Source organism: Pteropus medius, unplaced genomic scaffold, assembly GCF_902729225.1.
Source record: "Pteropus medius unplaced genomic scaffold, Ma_sr-lr_union100, whole genome shotgun sequence".
In the NCBI taxonomy this organism is placed as follows: domain Eukaryota; kingdom Metazoa; phylum Chordata; class Mammalia; order Chiroptera; family Pteropodidae; genus Pteropus; species Pteropus medius.
The window spans coordinates 508,195-526,514 of record NW_024350327.1 but is presented as its reverse complement, the minus strand read 5'-3'; the positions used below and the strand labels follow the sequence as shown (position 1 = coordinate 526,514).

Here is an 18,320-nt window from a genome sequence, read left to right as displayed (position 1 = left end):
CAAAATCTTTGCAGGTTAAATGAGAGACTGAATCTCTTTAGTTCCAAAAGAGAAGGACACTTGCTTCCCCAATCCAAATAGCCAGTGGCGTGACAACAGTTGTTTAGATCCCTAAATCCAGATTGGCAGAGGTGGATACTTGGAGTTGTCAAGTGTAGCAGCACAGCTGATCCAAGGAAGGCATAGGAGCCCAGGGAGAAGGGCAGGGAACTCTGGAAAAGGTTTAACCTGGGAGAGGGGCCGCCTGAGAGAGACCCATGCCTTGCAAAGAGTCACAGTCCCTGCGGTATCCGGTAAGCTCTTGCTGGCCCTTTCTCTGGTATACTTAGGTCACCTAAGAATCTTCATGGGGAAAATTTTCTCTAGGACCAAAGCAGTCCTGTAAGGATACCTGCTGCATTTAGTTTGTCCAGAGACGTGCAGGGAAGGGCTGGTTTTCTCTGGAAGTTTGTTCAGACTCTACAGATCTCAAAATTAACATGGGAAATTGCGCCTCTGAGGCTGACAAGTCCCATGAGGTGTCAGCTTCCCATTAATACAAACTTGGCCAAGATGAGGATACTTTGATACTTCTATATTAATTTTTTGTGCACACGATTAGAAAAAGCCGGCTATAAAATTAGGCAGAATGAATGGAAAACATATTTAATTGGTCTCTCAAAGCTTCACAAAGAGGATTTAGATAAATGGATTAACCTATGATGTCATTTAGGTGTCAACCCAATTCTTTGAGGGATTAAAAATTGCTGTCTTTATTTTAAAAGGGGGAAGGTTATTTGGAACCTGACTTGTCAAGTACAGATATAAATTGTAAAAGGCCTCCAAAACTAAATTTGAATCCAATTGTTCTCTGTGTTTGTCCGTGTATGTCTGTATGTGTATGCTGTGAATGTAAGATAATTTTCTACCTCTGGATGGTATTATTAAAATCAATTTAAAGGAAACTGCTTGTAAACATTAGATATTCTAAAATTCCAAGAAATATAGAAACAAATTCAAATGTTTTTTAAGTTCACATGATCTAATAATAATCCTTAATAAATAAAAGCTAGCTTAAGTTTGTTATTTAAGTAAAATAGACATTTCTTTATTTTAGCTGGGTTTTACAAAAATAAGTCTTGTGAATAATTGACTTTTATATCTATGAAAAATATTTCTAGAGGTTATAAAATGTCCAAGCTAAAGAATGCTAATTAATTACTTCTTAGTTTTCATTCAACATTGAGGTTTTAAGGATTAAAACCTCAATATATGTAGAAATAACTTTGTGATGTTCCAGAGGGCCACTGGAACACCTCAAAAGATTTGAAATTACATGAGAAACATTGTAAAATAAGTGATGAAAACTTCTAGGGTATATTGTATAGGTGAAAAATGGTTGTAGATTAAATTAATAGTCAGGACTATGGGAAATGGCCACTTCTTTGCTCCCTGGTTTCCCATTTTTCAGTTTTTGTATTCCTTCATGCATCACAGTGCATTTAGGCTGAGATGAAGGAATTTATGAGCTGACGTTACTGAAAGGAGACATTTTATACTTATTGTCAAGGTTTGATAGAGTCACTTCAACAAAGTGCCAAGTTGGTAACTGCTCCCTTTCACAGCAAGCTCCCATGAGACAAAGATTTTAAAAACCATTGACTGTTACCTGGAGATTTTGTTTACTGGAAAGAGCATCAAATAAAACACACTCTTGAACCTCACTGAAAGGGATGTTATCAGGCACCTAACTGCAAATGGAAATCTATCCCTTCTATGAACATCAAAGACTCCTCGAGAAGGAGACACCACCAACATCAGAGGTAGAGAGCTATCTCAAGACCGACAAAGCTCGTATACCTATGGATTGATGTTGAACTTAGAATCCATTTTGTTTGATTGTCTTTACCTATCTGCTAATGATATTAGTCATAATAACAGTTACACTTACTCTTTGTGTTTTTCTATATAGTCTAACTGTTTATGATTATTGAACATGTATAGATAACTGTTAATACTCTTTTCATGGCTTATGTAAATATTACAAAGCATGCCAAATTCAGTAAAATGAGATAGGAAGCAAAACTCAAATCATGATAGTTTACAAGATAGAAATGATCCAGTGCTAGCCCGCCCCCCCCCGCCCCCACAATGAAGGCCATAAGACCTGAATGTCTTCCATTTTCCTTCCTTTCCTTTTGGAAAAAAAAATTGGTCTCAGTTCAGATCCCATTGTCATGGTATTGCCCTGTTCCCAGTGGTCAACAAGACAATGTGATACTGAGACTTCCTAGGAATAAATCTTCCTAGTGCTGTGAGACCACACTATCTGATTAATAGTTTGGTCATCAATGCATCCTTCAGACTGATTTATGACCAAATGAGAGAACTGTGGGAGAAAAAAAAGGGGGTTCTGTGGGAAGTAATCTTATAGGGTGATCTGATCATAAATTTCTAACTGGACAGGTCATGCCTCAGGCCTGTAATTTCTTTAGTAAAAAGTTTATCTTTACCTTAAGCAAGCCCTATCCATTGTTTCTGTGCATCTAGGTTAACACACCTTTGAAATAACCACCCTCAGGAGAGTACATAATCTTGTTAACTATCCCATAATCCAATAGCCATCTTTCTTTTTTCCCATCTCCATGTAATCTTCCTTATGCTCCTGCCTTAATTTCAAATGCATAAATGAAGCTACAAAACTGTTATTCTCTGGAGCATTTGAGATCTTGCTCCCCAGCACGTCATTAGTTTCACCCAAATAAACTTTCATAAAAATTTAAAGAAAAAAGAATTCTGACAAATTTTACCTAAAATCATCTCAGCTACCACTAATCATTCATGTAGAACGCTTTGGGACAGGTTGATATTAACCCAAAGTGTTTTTGGGAACTTATTCCAGTGGTATTTTGTGGAGCAGGAGAAAAATGAACTCCAAATTAGATGTTCAAAAGAGATAATAGGATGAGGAGAGATGTTTTTTTTTATCTCCAGTGGACAAATATATTAACTTTATTCTGCTCACTTCCTGATGTTGGAAAGGAAACAAATGGGTTTACTTGGAAGAAGGTCATGCTGGAGCCTCCGTGAATTGTGCCGTACTCAATGGCAGTCTGGTCAGCCAGGTCATCCACTGACTCAATGGGCACATCCATGCGCTGCACAGTCAGGAAGGCCGCCAGGTTGGCCGTGTAGGATGAGATAATGATCAGCGTGAATGCCCACCTATGCAGGAAAAGACTAGGAAGTCATCTTTGCTGGGAGCACTCCCAGGAGTCTTAGATCCCATCCCCAGTCCTGTTGAAACTTAGGAGAGACCAGGTGTCCTGTTTCAGAAGGAGCTCTTAGCTTAGTGGGGGAAGAGAAAAGACACGGGGCATATGATGTCAATGAACACTGTTTGTGAGGGTTGCTTAGAAGAGGACAATTTTTTTTCCTATTTCCTAAAGGAGAAGATTATTTGGTCATAACTCAGTAGAGGTGTGCCTATGCACTTGAGATAGTTTGGGAAACTGTAAGAAATGAGCTAGGGAATGAGTTAAAGGTATAAACTTGGGGTGGGGGTTCTGTTCAGAGCTAGGGCTGGGATAGCTCCCCTTGTTTTTTCAGGATGCAGTCAACCTTCAGATGAGTGCTGCCATGTACTGAGGACCTGCCATGAGCCACAAACACTATCTCATGTACTCCTTACAACTCAGAGAGGTAAAATTCTTATTCTGATTTTATAGGTAAAGAAACTGAGATTCAGAGTAGCAAAGTAACTCTCCAAGTAGCACATTGATAAATCCATATTTCAAAATGAGTTCTACAAATTTTAACAGCAGAAATTATTTAAGAATAACTGTTGAAAAGCACTCTTGAACTGCTCAGAAGTTGGAAATAAAAAACACCCTTAAAATGGTCACACTATTTCAAAATAGAAGTTTGTTTTATTGGGTAGATTGAACTCATTTAAAATTAGAATAATTTTGCAACTCAGGCAGCAAATATACTAGAGCCCTTAAAACCAATTTGTCCACTTAAATAGGTTAAACAAGTAGTGTGGATCTGCACCCCAATCCATTTGTTTGTAGGGATTCAAAGATATATCTAAGTACAACGAGGTTGGATAATCACACATTCTGAATCAGTAGGGTCTAAATTAATGACATTTTACTCATTATGAAGACATTGCCAACTAAGGCATAGGGTTTGCCATGGGATTCAGCAGCTGGAAGCTTCCAGATGGATTTTTCAAGAGCAAGAAGTCCTGCTGCCCCCTTTGCCACTCTCTTATGTCCAAGACTCTTTTGGGTTGCCAGGAGGAGTGAAGTGACAGGGGCACCCACCAACTTGATGGGTGCCTCCATATGCAAAACAACCTGTAAGGTGATCTGGTTTTAGTTCTGGCTTTGTTCCGTTCCACTTGTGAGACCTGGGGGAAATGCCACCTGCATCCTCTGAGCTTGTTTGCTTGTCTAAGAAATGGAGATGATATTGCCTGCTCTGCCTATCTTCGTAGAGTTGTGGGATCAAATGAGATGTCACTGGTGACTAATAATCTGTAAATGACTAGATGAATGTGAGATATAAAGAGATGTAGAGACAGTCCCTCACGCTGAATATGAAATGAAAATCATTTGGCCACCTTCCCTATTTGTTACCTATAAGTGTCAGGTGTCCCTCTCTCGCAAGACCTGCTTTCTCTGCTCCTGTCTGGATTCTTATATCTGTTTGAAGTTGTTTCTCATGGTCATCCCCCAGAGGCAGCCAGGGAATGAGTGATCCCCAGATAGAAGTGAGCATTCTGAAGCTGCTCAGCAATATTGGCTAGTGCTGAGGTTAAGGAGGTCTGAATGTGGACATCACTTCAGAGTTGGCGGGGGAGGTTCCCTCAGCCCCATGGCTACACTCTGGCGTCTGCTCCAGCCTGGGTGGCCATGTGACTGTTTATGCTACTGATCATAAGAGAAGGGGTCAAAGAATGTAAGTAGTGCAGTGCAAGCCCATTGTCTCTGCTGAGAAAGCAAATCATGCCCATGCTCTCTCTGGAAGGAGTTAGTGGAAACTTGGTCCTATCCAAAAGGGGCATTGTCCGTTATGAAGTTGTCAGTCTTGTCAGCGAATCGGCATTTTCTGTCACTTGCTCTGAATGGGAAAGCTATAGTAGGCTATGATGGCTCTGTCTTCAGAACTCCCACTCCCCCAGGAAGCTGACCCAACTGAGGCTCTGATTTAATAACCAAGAACTCTGAGAGGCAGAGGGGTGCACAACTCAAGAGTTGGGGCGGAGAAGCCCACTTCTACACCCGCTCTGGAAGAGAGTAACTGAGCCACCAGGGGCCAACTATTAGTGCAGGACAGAGCAGCCTGTATGACAGGGGGCCCTCTGAAGCAGTGGGCTGACAGGTGGATGAAGTAGGCAATGCACTACACATAGTGCATGAGCATAAGCACTCTCTGCGAGAAAAAGCCCCAGGTAGAAAGAGATCAAAATCTGCAATTGACTTCTGCTCATCTCTAGGGCTCCTGCCCAGATTTCCTGGATTTTGAGGGAGTTCTGTGACTGTCCCTAACAAGATCATTCCTTCTTTCAGGGAACATGAAACCCAGTTCTCCACGTTAATCTACTTGGTGACTTCTGGCTACTGTCTGAAAATGGTCAAGCACCTTGCCCAAATGTTTTAAACCCTTCTATATTTATCATTTATAGGGGAAAATGAAAACCCCAGCTGGGAAGCGGTCACTGTCCTAGCTGTATTTTCACCTCCCCATTAGCCCCTCTGGTAACTGTCCAGATGACCTGCTGTCCCCAGCACAGGTGCCTAATGGTGGAAATATTTTTCCTTTTTCTTGGCTTATACAGGATGGAAAAGGAGAGAACCAAGGTTGTAAATCTTTTAAGCTGTGACAGCCAAATCTAACAATGGGCTTTTAAGTAAAAATGAGAAACTTATACTCTGCAAACTTGCCTCTCTCTCTCTAGGCTGTATGTATGTATATATGTATATGTATGTGTGTGATGGTCTAATAGCAATTATTGGTCCATACATTATGCAGCACTTTCGAGTTTTGGAAGAGCTTTCCCATATCAAATCGTTTCACCATGTATATATATGTGTGTGATGGTCTAATAGCAATTATTAGTCCATACATTATGCAGCACTTTTGAGTTTTGAAAGAGCTTTCCCATATCAAATCATTTCACTATATATTTTTTGCCCCAGATGAGCCAGGAGGAAGAGGAGTTTCAGGCAGAGGCTGGTCGATTGCCCATGTAGAGCAGAGGTTGGAATAGCTGGCAACTCACTCCTCAAGGTCCTAACTCTGAGTGACTAAGAGTTTGCATTTTCCCATATCTGCTAAAGTGGACAGGTCTAGAAAGCTCCCAGAGTCAGGAACAGAGGGAAAGAAGGCTGGTAGATGGGGCGTGATATGGCAATTGGGCTTGGATTCCTCCTTCAGGGACTTCCTGCTACATGCTCATATTTGCATACATCTGCATATGCCTTAACAAGCCACTCAACCTCAGGTCACTTTCAGGTCAGGACGTTATAAATGTTTTGCTGTGGGCCTTTGAGGTTGTTTTCTCACTTCGTTTTCTTCCCTGACTTGGCTCCCCTCTGTATCTAGACCTTTGAGGCAGAGAAAGGGGAAAGGGATAAGATGGCATAAAATATACCCACTCATTGTCCTCCAGCCTTCTGAGCTGATAGGATGCAGAGCAGCTCCCCATTAGTCTATTTGAAAGGCAGAGGCTATATGCTTTTCTACAGGGGAGCTAAGTTTCCTGCCTACTGGAAGTCACAGTGCAGTGGAGCAAGGCTTATCCAAGGACTGCTGAGTGCCCCTGCACCATTTGGCCCTGCCCCTTCTCTGCCCCATCTTACCAGACTCCACTGACACAGCGGGTGGATAAGGCTCGAGGGGCGATGGTAGAGCCCTGCTGCATGAAGCCCCCGACTGGAAACCAGAGGCTGTTGCCAAGGGAGTACTGATTCACCAGGAGGTTGCACCGGCCCTGGGCACATGGGTGGGGGCTGTACCACTCATAGGGGGTCAACCTGTGGGAGAAAAAGAACATCCACCAGTGCCATGGAGGGTGGGCATGAAGGAAAATGTGATGAGAAGAGTGGGGGGTGCTCTCATGTCTGGCCTCCTCTCTGTACCTCTGTCACTGGCCTCATGGCCTTGGGCAAGTCACTTCCCTTTCCTGGACTTGGATTTTCTAAACTGAAAAATGAGGAGGTTGGACTACATTGGCAATTTTCAAACTGGTTTTCTTTAATTATAGAAACATTTGTATTTTTTCAAAAAAATTCTCATGTGGAACTCTAATGTACAAAATAGATGAAAGTGTTATCCCTTGACTGGAAGCTGAGAGTGTGAAGAGTGAATGGTTGAGAAATTGATTGTCCTGCCACTCCTGTCCCCCAAAGTGATCGCAGAAGGATCCTAGGGCTTCACAGAGCCACAATTTGGAAATCCTAAGCCTATAGCAGTGATTCTCAAAATTTAGCCTACATCAGAATTACCTAGAAGACTTGTTTAAACACAGATTGCTGGGCCCCACCCCCAAAGCTTCTGATTCAATAAGTCTGGGTGAGGCCTAAGAGTCTACAAGTTCCTAGGTGATGTTGATACCATTGATCCAAGGGCCACATTTTGAGAAATACCAGCCCAGATGGTCTCACAGGCCATGATTCTCAACCTTGTCTGTGTTTTGGACTCATCTGGGAGCTTATAAAAAATTGCCAATGACGAGATCCCGTTCCCAGGGGTTCTGTTTTAATTTGTCCAGGTAGGAGCTGGGCATAAGTATCTTTTAGGGCTCCCCAGGTGACTATAATGGGCACACAAGGTCAACAAGGGATCCTCTGAGTTTTCTGCCTTCTGTGAGGCAGGCAGCCTCCCGCTTACTTTCCTCTCAGCCTCCCGCTGGCCTCTTTCAGACTAATACCGCTAATGTCTACAACGCCTTTTCTTCCTGCCCATAGACATATATTCCCTCCTTTGTTCAACAGGTCCAGCCTGTCTCCCATGCAAAGCTTTCTAGCTTTGGGGTCGGGGTGGGCAAAAATAAAGGCCTCCAGGTTTGATGAAAGAGATGTGTATGGGTGTGTGCCCAGCAGGGAGACGCTGGATATTCACAAGGTTTTATCATCATCCACCTTCACCATTTAATCTTCAGTTGGTGTTCTATAGTCACTGGCCCACATTCCCATTGCTGTTACTTGTTCCTAAATGCTATGTCAGTGTGTCACCGTTGGCCTAGTGTCCTGAGATATGCTCCTTTCCCCCGTGGCCTATGGACCTGGCTTACTCTCATAATAGTTTGTTTTGGTGTTTCCCAAGCCTACAGGCCATTGGAAGTGAGCTTTGAATGTACAAATTTCCAGGCCCATCCCTAGAGATCCTGAGATCAGACCTGGAAATTCAAAATTTTAAAAGCTCCCTTAGTGACTCTGGTATCAGCTGTCTTGGGAATGGCTGCCTTAGATCAGTGGTTTTCAAACATTTTTTCCCCTCTAAAATGTTACCCAGAAGTATAATATATAACCAGTGGAGCTGGTTTGGATAAAGAAGGGTTGAGTCTCCAGAGTTCTGGCTGCCTAGCGTCTTCTCACTGTCCCTCCAAAGTCTCCGGTACCTCCTGTGAGCCTTCATGCTCCATGGAACCCTGTTTCAAAACCAGAACCACTGCCTTTGGTAAGATTATCATTGGCTCAGATATTTTATATATATGGTTGTGTGGTCAGACCTTTAATACTTTTTTTTCGGTTAATGTTTTTGTAAATGCTGGATCTTGGGGCAGTGTGTGTGTGTGTGTGTGTGTGTGTGTGTGTGTGTGTAGAGGACAAGAAAGAAAGAGGGGTGTTTAAATCACTGGGGTTGGTTAAGAAGTTTTAGGCTCTGGCAGGCATAGTGAGGCAGGCTTGTGTGTGTGTGTGTATATAGTAACCAAGCCAGAAGACCATTCCCAGGACCCTCAAGGTCACCTGAGAGCTGTGGCTTGCTACATAACAGAGGCTCGATCACAGGGGACAAGAGTGAATTAAGATGCAGCAAAGTCAGGCCTCAGGCAGACAGTTTCCTAAAAGCATCAGCAGACAATGTAGTGAGGTGAAGAGGGGACGTGTCAGACAACATGCCACTCCCACATGACTCTCCTGTTGTCACTGGCAACAGATACTTGATGGTGGCAATGCCTATAGGCCCAAGAAGAGTAGGTGGCACCACATTGTAAGGTCTTTCTCTGTTGGGCCCGGGAAGACTTCCTGAACTTGACTTTGGTCTCTACTGGGTGAGATAATACCTCCTGGTCAGGCAGAGAACTGTTCTGGGGTTAGGCATCCTATGGTTCCTTGGGGCTCTGTCTTCTAAGTGGAGAAAGCACACTCTCCTCTGGGGCTAAAGAAGAGACATCCTCTGGAGGAAGAACCTACCCTACAGAAGTGGAATATACACTATGGAATCATCTGACCTTGCCACTGTGGCCCCTAGGCAAAGGAGGCCTCTGAGGTGGTAGCTGAAACATAGTCACTGTCAGCTCTCTAGAAGCTCATCTTGGGTAGTTCTTTATTCCCATAAAACAGCCCTTTCTGGTTCCCCAGCATGATAAGCTGAGCTCTGAGCAGGGAGTAGGGCTACCGAGGGAGTGACTGATGAGCCACTAGTACTTGTTCTGCTTCTGGATAGTAAATTGGCTCTCCTGAAGCCCAGGCTGGTTCAATAGCCCTTAGCCTTAGAGAGAAATGACCTTTTCTGTGCACATCTTAGGGAGGCTTCAGCTGTGGGAGGCTCCTTGAGTTCTTCCATAGGCCCAGGGACAGTACTGGGGTTCCAGGAAAAGAGGAGGACTTATTCTTCCCTATCCCTGATCTGGACCATTTGTCTTAACTCAGTATTACTTGCAAATGTGTCTGTCCATCACATCCTCCTGTTGTCTGCTACTCTTCATGGATCCCATTCAACATGGCAGCTATGTTTTCACAGGCAGATCCAGGCTGGGGAATGGCCAGGCCCTCTGCAGGGGAGGCCTTCTTTCTCCCTGGCCTGTACCACCAAGGCTTCCGGTCCCCCTCTCCAGATTTGCAGGCTGTTTCTTGTCATTCAGCACGTTGTGGCAGATCCTGGCAAGCACTGATGCTAGGGCAGCCAAATCCATAGTGCTTAATAAGAATGATCTTCCTGCTTGCCTCCTCTCCTTTCTCTTCCAAGACTCTTATACTAGCAGGGGGCTAAAGGCTGGGGAGTGGGAAGGGGAGGAGGCAGAGGTACATGAGCAAATTGGAACAAGCTCACCTATTGGCTTGTGTACATTAGAGAATGTGTGCGTAGATGGGTGGATGGATATTGCCAGGTTAACAGCTGGACAGATTGCCGTTCAGATCCTGAGCTCCTTCTAGTTTGGCACCAAGATTTTCTTATACTCCCTACTCTTCCCATGTAGTTACCAGAGATAGACACGAGGTGGCGGTGTGAGAATGGGTACAGAGAGAAAAATGTACCGAGCCACTAGGAAGAGGATGCAGCTGACGGCCAGATAGGCTAGAAGCATGAAGAGCCAGACGCCTGGAGAAAATGGATCCAGGAAGGAGAAGTAGCCGGGTTTGCGTCCCTGGAAATGGAGATTAAAAACAAGATTCACTGTACACATTCAGTCAGAATGGTTCTTGGGCAAGGCAGGGCAGGGTAGTGCAGGGCAGGGCAGAGGATATGGTGGCTGGCCCCAGATGGCATTGCCTTGGGTTCTGGTTGATTGGCTTAAATAACACTGGGAGGGAAGGTGTTAGAGGGGGCTGCTCCAAAACACCTACCGAGCCCTGATCTCAGAGGATAAAACAAAAGAGCAGTCCGAGCCATGTTACTTCCTAGAGTGATGAAGGCTCTGGGCAATTGGAACAGCCCTCAATGCCCCTTATGTACTGCCCCGTGTCCTCCAGCAGCAGCATGGATGGGCTCAGAAGCGCCTTTGAGATGTTGATGTCTGTAGATGTTGGAGTAGGACAATAGCACCCCTCTTGGACACTCACGTCTTTCTTATGAGGATGCTAATACAACAGCCATCCTTACTTTTTTCTTTGCAGGGTAATCTCACCCACAGTGAGACCTTCTCATACAAAACTCAGACAAGTGCTATGAGGCACAGATTTTTATTTTCATTTTAGTGAAGAAACCAAAACGCAGGGCAGTCAAGAGATGTATCCAGTTTACACAGCTAAGAAGTGAAAAAGCTGGAACTCAAACATGTGTTTTCTGACACAAAGGCCAGGGCTCGGACCATGATACTGTGGGAAAGCATGGTTTGTCACCAGCCCAGGGATGTGTTTGGCCAGAGTCATGGAAGCTAAAGGATAGAGCCAAGAACAGAAAGCTGGGTGTCAAGTTCCTAGTTATTTTCTGTAGGGAAGTGAAATGGAATGAGAAAGATAGAGTTCAATAACCCGCCCCGTCTTTAGCCGTGTAGTCTTGAGCAAGTCCACAGCCCTTTCCAGCTTCAGTTGGAGCTGGATTAGATCAAAGGTGACACACAGACCACATACCGCCCACAGACAACTTGTTTGTTTACCCTGCAATGTTTACTCATTTTGATTAGTTGTCAATATTAAAATGATTGGGAGATTTTATTTAAAAATTCATATTTCTGGCTTTTTTGTTTTTTTAAATAGGAGATCTGGCAACACTGAGTCTACATTCTCAACTGGCTGGAGTTGAGTGGTGGCTACCTACTCTAGATAGGGCCTGCTCTCTGACGTTCCCACTGCTATCTTGGTGTTGCACCAGGCTTGCTGCTTTCATTTACTAAGAAACCACTGGACTAGATGCTCCCTAAGGACTATTCTAAATTGAAGATAATATGATTTTATGATTCCAAAAATCTATGAAGTACATGGATAGGACACAAATCAATATTAAGCTCAGTGGTTCTATGAACAGATAAGCTTTCAAACTCAAGATCATATCAGCCATAGCCCAACCTCCTGCCAATATTAAGGTATGTCATCTTTACCATGGGGTCCATTACGGGCTGACTGAGTCTTTGTCATCATCCTAAGAGCTAGTGACATACACAAGGAGACACAGAGAGTGCAGAACCCATACACAGAGTCCAAAGGGAATAAAGGAGCTGATCATGCCTATACACCTGCTGCAGCAGAAATCACTAGCTTGGGCTACTTCTTGGGTCCTTCTATACTCCAGAGTTTCTCTGGGCAACATATATGAATTCTGTGTGCCCTGTTACTCAGGACTATTTCACTCTGTGTCTCTCAACTGAGAGATACCTGGGAGAAAAAAATCTTTTATTGTTGCTTTCTGAATCTGAAACCCCATTAAGTGCTCAATGTCAGAAATCTATACCCAATTTTATCACAAATGAAAATGAGGAAAATGACAGCACTATTTAAAGCTGCCATATTTGGTTATGGGTGATAAGGAATGATGTATGGCCAAGAGAAAAATTCCTGGAGGCTCACGTTATAAAACATAGAACATCACACAAATAAGGTTCAAGACATAAACACAGCTCCTCTGGAAACTTATCAGTCACACTGGCAAGACAACATCTGATTCCACTTGTGATTTACCTGTGCCAACCAGAGAGCAAAGAATGGGCAGTCATTTGAGATTAGGGTCTTATACAGCCTTGGCTTGGGCCAAGCCCAAGCTGTTTATATGACACCCAAGAGAAGTATGTTACTTGCAAAACCCTGAACACCTACATTTTTCCTGTGTGAATGCTTTAGAGTGCTTCCTTCCCCAAAATCATTTGATTTACGGGTGCCCAGGGCAAATCAGGTGTAATATGTTATAGGCATATCTTCTACATAATAGATTTTCCTTAATCCAAAGGATATATGATGGTGACACTTTTCTTCTGAAGAACTCAAAGTGCTTCATTATCTTCTCTTGATTTCAACATCCAGTATTGAATGTATCAACAGATAGAAGAACCCAGGGAGAGTCTCGAGTCAAGGAAGCTAAGTGCCTTGCTCAAGTCACTGGTTATGGCTTCACTTTCTCTGGTGCTCATTGATTGAGCTGTGCCATAGGGATGCCACACTCTCCTTCATTCAAATGGCAGTTGTACTGCATCTTCTTTTTATCTTTGCAGCTTGCTCCAGTAATGTCCCTAATCTATCCCATACTTCTCTCCAATGCTAGCCGAACCCCACCTACTCCATCTCACCCCCTTAAAGTACACTTCAACATTATTTATTTATACCCATTATTATTTATTGTGACTATGTTGTATTTGTAGATATTTATATTAATTGGTACACATCTCTGTTGACTGAAAATTGGGCTGGTTCCTCCTGTCGAATACAACCACTTTGAAGGTAGATAATTGATTATATTTAGTTCTACGCCTCAATTGTCTGGGACAGGTCAAGCCCTGCAGGCGAGATTGAAAATTAGATGGCACCAAAATTAGAACTGATTTCTTTGACTTTTGTACTGAGCTTCAGACTGGCCATACCAGAGTCAGCATCCTTGATACTGTCTGATGGTGGGAGAGACTCAAAAGGTTGGTCACCACCGAACACAATCTCAGCATGATGAGATTCTTTGAATGTTAACAGTAGATTTGCCCCGGGAGCTATGAAGTGGCACTAAACTCCCGTTGCATGTAGAAAATTCCTCCTATTAAAAAAAAAACCATCTGTCAACTCATTGATACTTCATTCTGTGTGTACTGGAAAAAAATAACATTATAATAAGAATGCAATTGTTTTCCCAGGGTCTGGAGCCAAATGTGTAACAGCCAGGTAATGCAGGACAGGTAGTGAATTAAAATACAGATTCTGGAGACAGACTGCCCAGGACTGAATCCTGGCTTTACCACTTACAGATTGTATTACACCGGGAAAATTACTTAACCTCTCTGGGCCTCCGTTTCCTCTTTTATAACATGGGAGTAGTAAGAAAACCTGTCTTGTGGGGTTGTTTTGATAACTCAGTGATACATAGTAAGGGCTATGTATGTGTTTGCTCCCTCTCTGTCCAATGGTAGTCATGAGCAAAGGGGAAAGAGGAAGTTGGTATATGACCAAGGAGAGAACTTCCTTTTATAATGATTCTCCCTCAATGGAGAAAAAATACTATTTTCTGTCCTATAGTGACACATGCTAAAGATGCTTGCGGGGAGAATGCCATCTGGCTACAGTCACTTTCCACAACTCCTGGAGTTTCTGTGGGTTATAACATATGAATTGCGAGGATTCCCCGGGGGTCCCTAGGGAAGCCATTAGGGAAATATCGGGTTCTCTTCTGGAAGGATGGCTTTTAGAAGCCTATATTCTAACCTTTGAAGTTCAGTTCCACCTCAGCCTTCCCAGATAGGCAGAGTGGTTCAGATGCGTAGTGGGTTCTCCTGTTTCTGTAAGGGTTGTGTACCCTAGACACCATTTCTCTATATACAAAATAGTGATATCAACTTTCTTCCTCCCCTATCTCCATCCCCTTCCCAGTAGAGCCAATGGCCAAGGCTCATCATGTCTTCCATGTGGTTTTGCAAGTTTTGGGAACTACATGGTAATTTATAGAGAAGTTTCTTTCAACTTCCAGTAGTGGTCAATGGTCAATAAAACACTCTCCTGGGCTGAGGAGATAAGAGAACATTGTCTCCATGACTCCTGAAGAGGCACAAGGACATGCTTTCTTCTTGTCCCACCCCAGAAGCCTATGGATAGCCTCCTTCAATGTGTCTGCAATGGATTGTCTTAATGATATTTTGGTTTAGCATACACTTCTCATCTCTAATTCAAAGAGAGAAAAAAGAAGTAAATAATTAATTCCTCTTACATAAAACACCCAGATGGTTTTGTTGCCTATATATAACTGAAATGCTAGCATACTTATTTTCACTTTGCTTGCTGGAAATCTGGTATGAGGAGACCTAAGTTTTAACCCTGGCATAGACTTTGGCTTGCTGAGTGATGCTAGGCAAACAACTCAACTTCTCTGGGTGCAGATTTTTTTTTTTTTATTCCATAAAATGGAACACCACAATCAACATGAAGGGGCAATGTGAGAATTACAAAAATAATGTTGGTAAAACACATTCAGCTTCGTGAGAGAGGTGCACTCAACAAACGAATAATATTAAAATTATTTAGGAAGCCATATTTTCATTATATGGGCTATTGTTTACTTAGTTTTAAGGAATATAACTCTATTCATTTTGTTTTCTTTTTCTTTTTTCTGTTTTCTTATTAAACAGTGTTAAAAATGATTCACTGGTTTACTTAACATTATTTTCCATTTTCCTAGATAGTCTTTCTGAAATGAAACACATCTTCTTAAAAAAGAGGTAATATACCCAGAAAAAATGCTGGGCACTAATTTAATGTTGGCATTTATTTCTCACTTCCTAATCACTGCTTTTTAAAAAACTTTTTTTGAGAGGGATAACTCTAGCCTAAGAGTTAAGAAGAGCAGAGTATGAAGCCTTCTCATTTGTTAATCAAAAGTAGAGCAGAAAACTATAAGGGAGAAAGAGTAAACTCACATTTTTAAAGAGAATCTTAGATGTTTTGGCTGGTTTGGGACCATCTATTGAATCATAGGTTAGAGATTAGAAAGGATCTTGAAAGATCACCTAACACATGGCTTTGACACAGAGAAATATACCTACTATATCATAAAGATAGGTAATTGGAAGTGTACGGACTTGGAGACAGAAAACCTAGGTTCAACGTCACCTCCACCATTATATTATTTTCCCTGTTTCCACTGTACCACGAGACATCACAAACCTCAGGATCCTTCCGTGTAAAATGGGAATCATACTACGTGCCTCAGGGGACTGCTGTGAAACTGCTTCATTAATAAAGTGATGCCTGACAGATGTTAGTCAACATAACATCTGTCCTGGACATATATCCAATCTCCTCAAATACATCAATGCCAACCTTTTTAAAACATGATTATCCATTTGAGGATTACATGTGTCAAGTGTTGACTCCCAGATTTGCTTCCAGCACACCCTAATGATGCCTTGCTACAAGTCAGTGTGCACTTCAGGAATACAAACTTACTTTAATATCAGTCTGAGCAAAACATTATTAGGCAAGTTGCTATTGCAGAGAAAAAAAGAGAGAAATCTAAGTTACACATTCCAGTGTCAAATATAAATGTTTCTGTTTGTCTATGTTCTTCTCTTAATTCACACAGATATTTGGGATCTCACATTATGCATCAATACCATAAAACCCCGGACTGCAAAATGTCCTTGGAGTTATATTGCTATACTAAATACTGAACTTCTCAATAAGAGAAATGAGCTTATATCCCCCCAAATCAAAACATTCTTGAACTTCAGATGTCCTGTCATTTGACTCCCATCCTTGGAGTACCAGGGAGAACCCCAGATTCTAAAGCCTGGGCCTTCTATGAATGGCCTGTAAGCTCATCTGGCCCTAGCTAGGGATCAATGCCTTCTCAGGTGGGTGCTATGTTGTGTAGGATATATAGGCATCAGAGAGGAAGAGAGCAATGAGTTCAAGTGGCAGCCATGGCTAGGCCTGAGCAGAAGAGGTATCTGGGCTGCCTGAAACATTTGCCTTCCATCTCTTTTCGTTCTCAAGACTAATGAGGTAAAGGCCAGGAAAGAAATTATTTAGGTCAGTCATACTGACAGAAACCAGGCTTCTGGAGCTCAGTGCTGGCCATACAAAGGAAAGGGCATTCATTGCCCACAGGATCATGGGGTGCCTCCCTCCTTCTTCCATCTCTTCCTTTCTTCCTTCCACACTGCATGTTTTCCATACCAAAAGTGAGTGAGTGATAGAGAGAGAGAGAGAGAGAGAGGGAGAGAGAGAGAGAGGAGAATCAACATAAATGATGGAGAAGGCAATAATCAGAGATCAGAGAGGCAGAAAGGATAGCAGGAGAAAACAATGAATTGGGCACTAGGAATGGAGAAAGCTTGAAAAAGTTGGGGGGATCAATAGTAACAAATGCCAAAGCCAGAATCCTTAGCCAGCCTCTTAGTGGAAAGGGGTAGGTGGTAAAAATAGAAAAACATTCCTCTGATTTTTGTCCTAGAAATGCCTGAGCAGAAATAAATTTTATACCTCAAGTTTGAGGAGAAGGAAAATATAATAAACTTTAGATGATTCACATTCATGAAAAAGCCTAGAAAAATCTTAGATGGCTGGAAATTCACAAATGACTTCTGGTTATCTTTAGACTTCAGAGACAAACCCATCACCACTTATTATTTTGGAAGGTTTTGTAGTAATTCTTCACTAGGCATTTGCACTTTGTGCTGATTATTTTTGCTTTTTCACACAGGTTTGATTACTTTTTGGTAACATAGACATATAACATAGGTGGCCTCATAGACACAGAACTTAACTGAGATTCTGGGTCCTTAAAGATTATAAATAAAATAAAATTAAGTATATTTTTGCTCACGGATAACTGTCAACTAGAGAAAATTCACAAAATAATGAACACCCAGTATTCAACTTCTAATTTCATTAACCGAACACTATTGCATTAGAAAGACCTCCTCTGTAACTTTATATTTAGGCTCTTATGGTAGCCTCTGCCAGCTGCCCTTTGGCATTAGCTCTTCCTGCTGATGCCTCTTTGGTTTCAGATGCAGTGAAACTCATCTCAGACTTGGTCTCACTAGGTCTTCTTGGTTTAGTCAGTATAGGATTGTTCTCTCCCTAGTTGACTTTTTGGTACTTTCTAAGCATACTACTTCACACACAGAAAGATGCACTCAATAAATATTTGTTGAATAAATGCATAAACTATCAGTTCTTCTTAGTGTAAGCCATTCATGCCGGCACTCAATTTTTACGCAGGTTAGCCTCCTGTTATAAACTATAACTGAGCAGCCATGTGGCTTACCAGCTTCAGTATGGAGGCTAGAAGAGGGGAGGAATCCAGACCAGAAAAAAAAAACTGTATCAGTTAGGGTTCTCCAGATAGAAAGAACCAGTAGTGTGTGTGTGTGTGTGTGTGTGTGTGTGTGTGTGTGTGTGTGTGTGTGTGTGTCGGGGGGAGGGTATGTTATGTGTGTGTAAGAGATTTATTTTATTTTTATTTTTTAATTTTATTTATTTTCAAGTATACAGTATATTCGTTAGACATCTATATAGTTCATAAAATGATCCCCCCAATTGCTCCCTCCCTCTCCTGACCCTCCGCCTAGCCAATGTATTAATGCTAACTGCATTCCCTATGCTGTGATCCCCATCCCTGTGACCATCCTTCAGTTACTAATTTGTACTTCTTTAGCCCTTCACCCCATTCTCCCAACCCCCCAAACCTCCCTCCCTTCTGTCTGACACCAAATTGTCCACTATATTTGTGAGTCTGTTTTTGATTAGTTTGTTCTT

General features: G+C 42.3%; 1 protein-coding gene across 5 annotated transcripts in view; it reads right to left on the bottom strand.

The window, feature by feature from the left end:
• GRIK4 (glutamate ionotropic receptor kainate type subunit 4) overlaps positions 1-18,320 on the bottom strand; it is a 450,925-nt gene that overhangs the window by 23,569 nt on the left and 409,036 nt on the right. For all 5 annotated transcript variants that reach the window (XM_039839626.1, XM_039839628.1, XM_039839627.1 and 2 more), the window contains 3 exons: positions 10,470-10,579; positions 6,849-7,022; positions 3,039-3,204 (listed from right to left, as the gene is read on the bottom strand). In XM_039839626.1, coding sequence (XP_039695560.1) covers positions 3,039-3,204; positions 6,849-7,022; positions 10,470-10,579 — 450 coding nt within the window. The remainder of the gene's footprint in view (positions 1-3,038; positions 3,205-6,848; positions 7,023-10,469; positions 10,580-18,320) is intronic.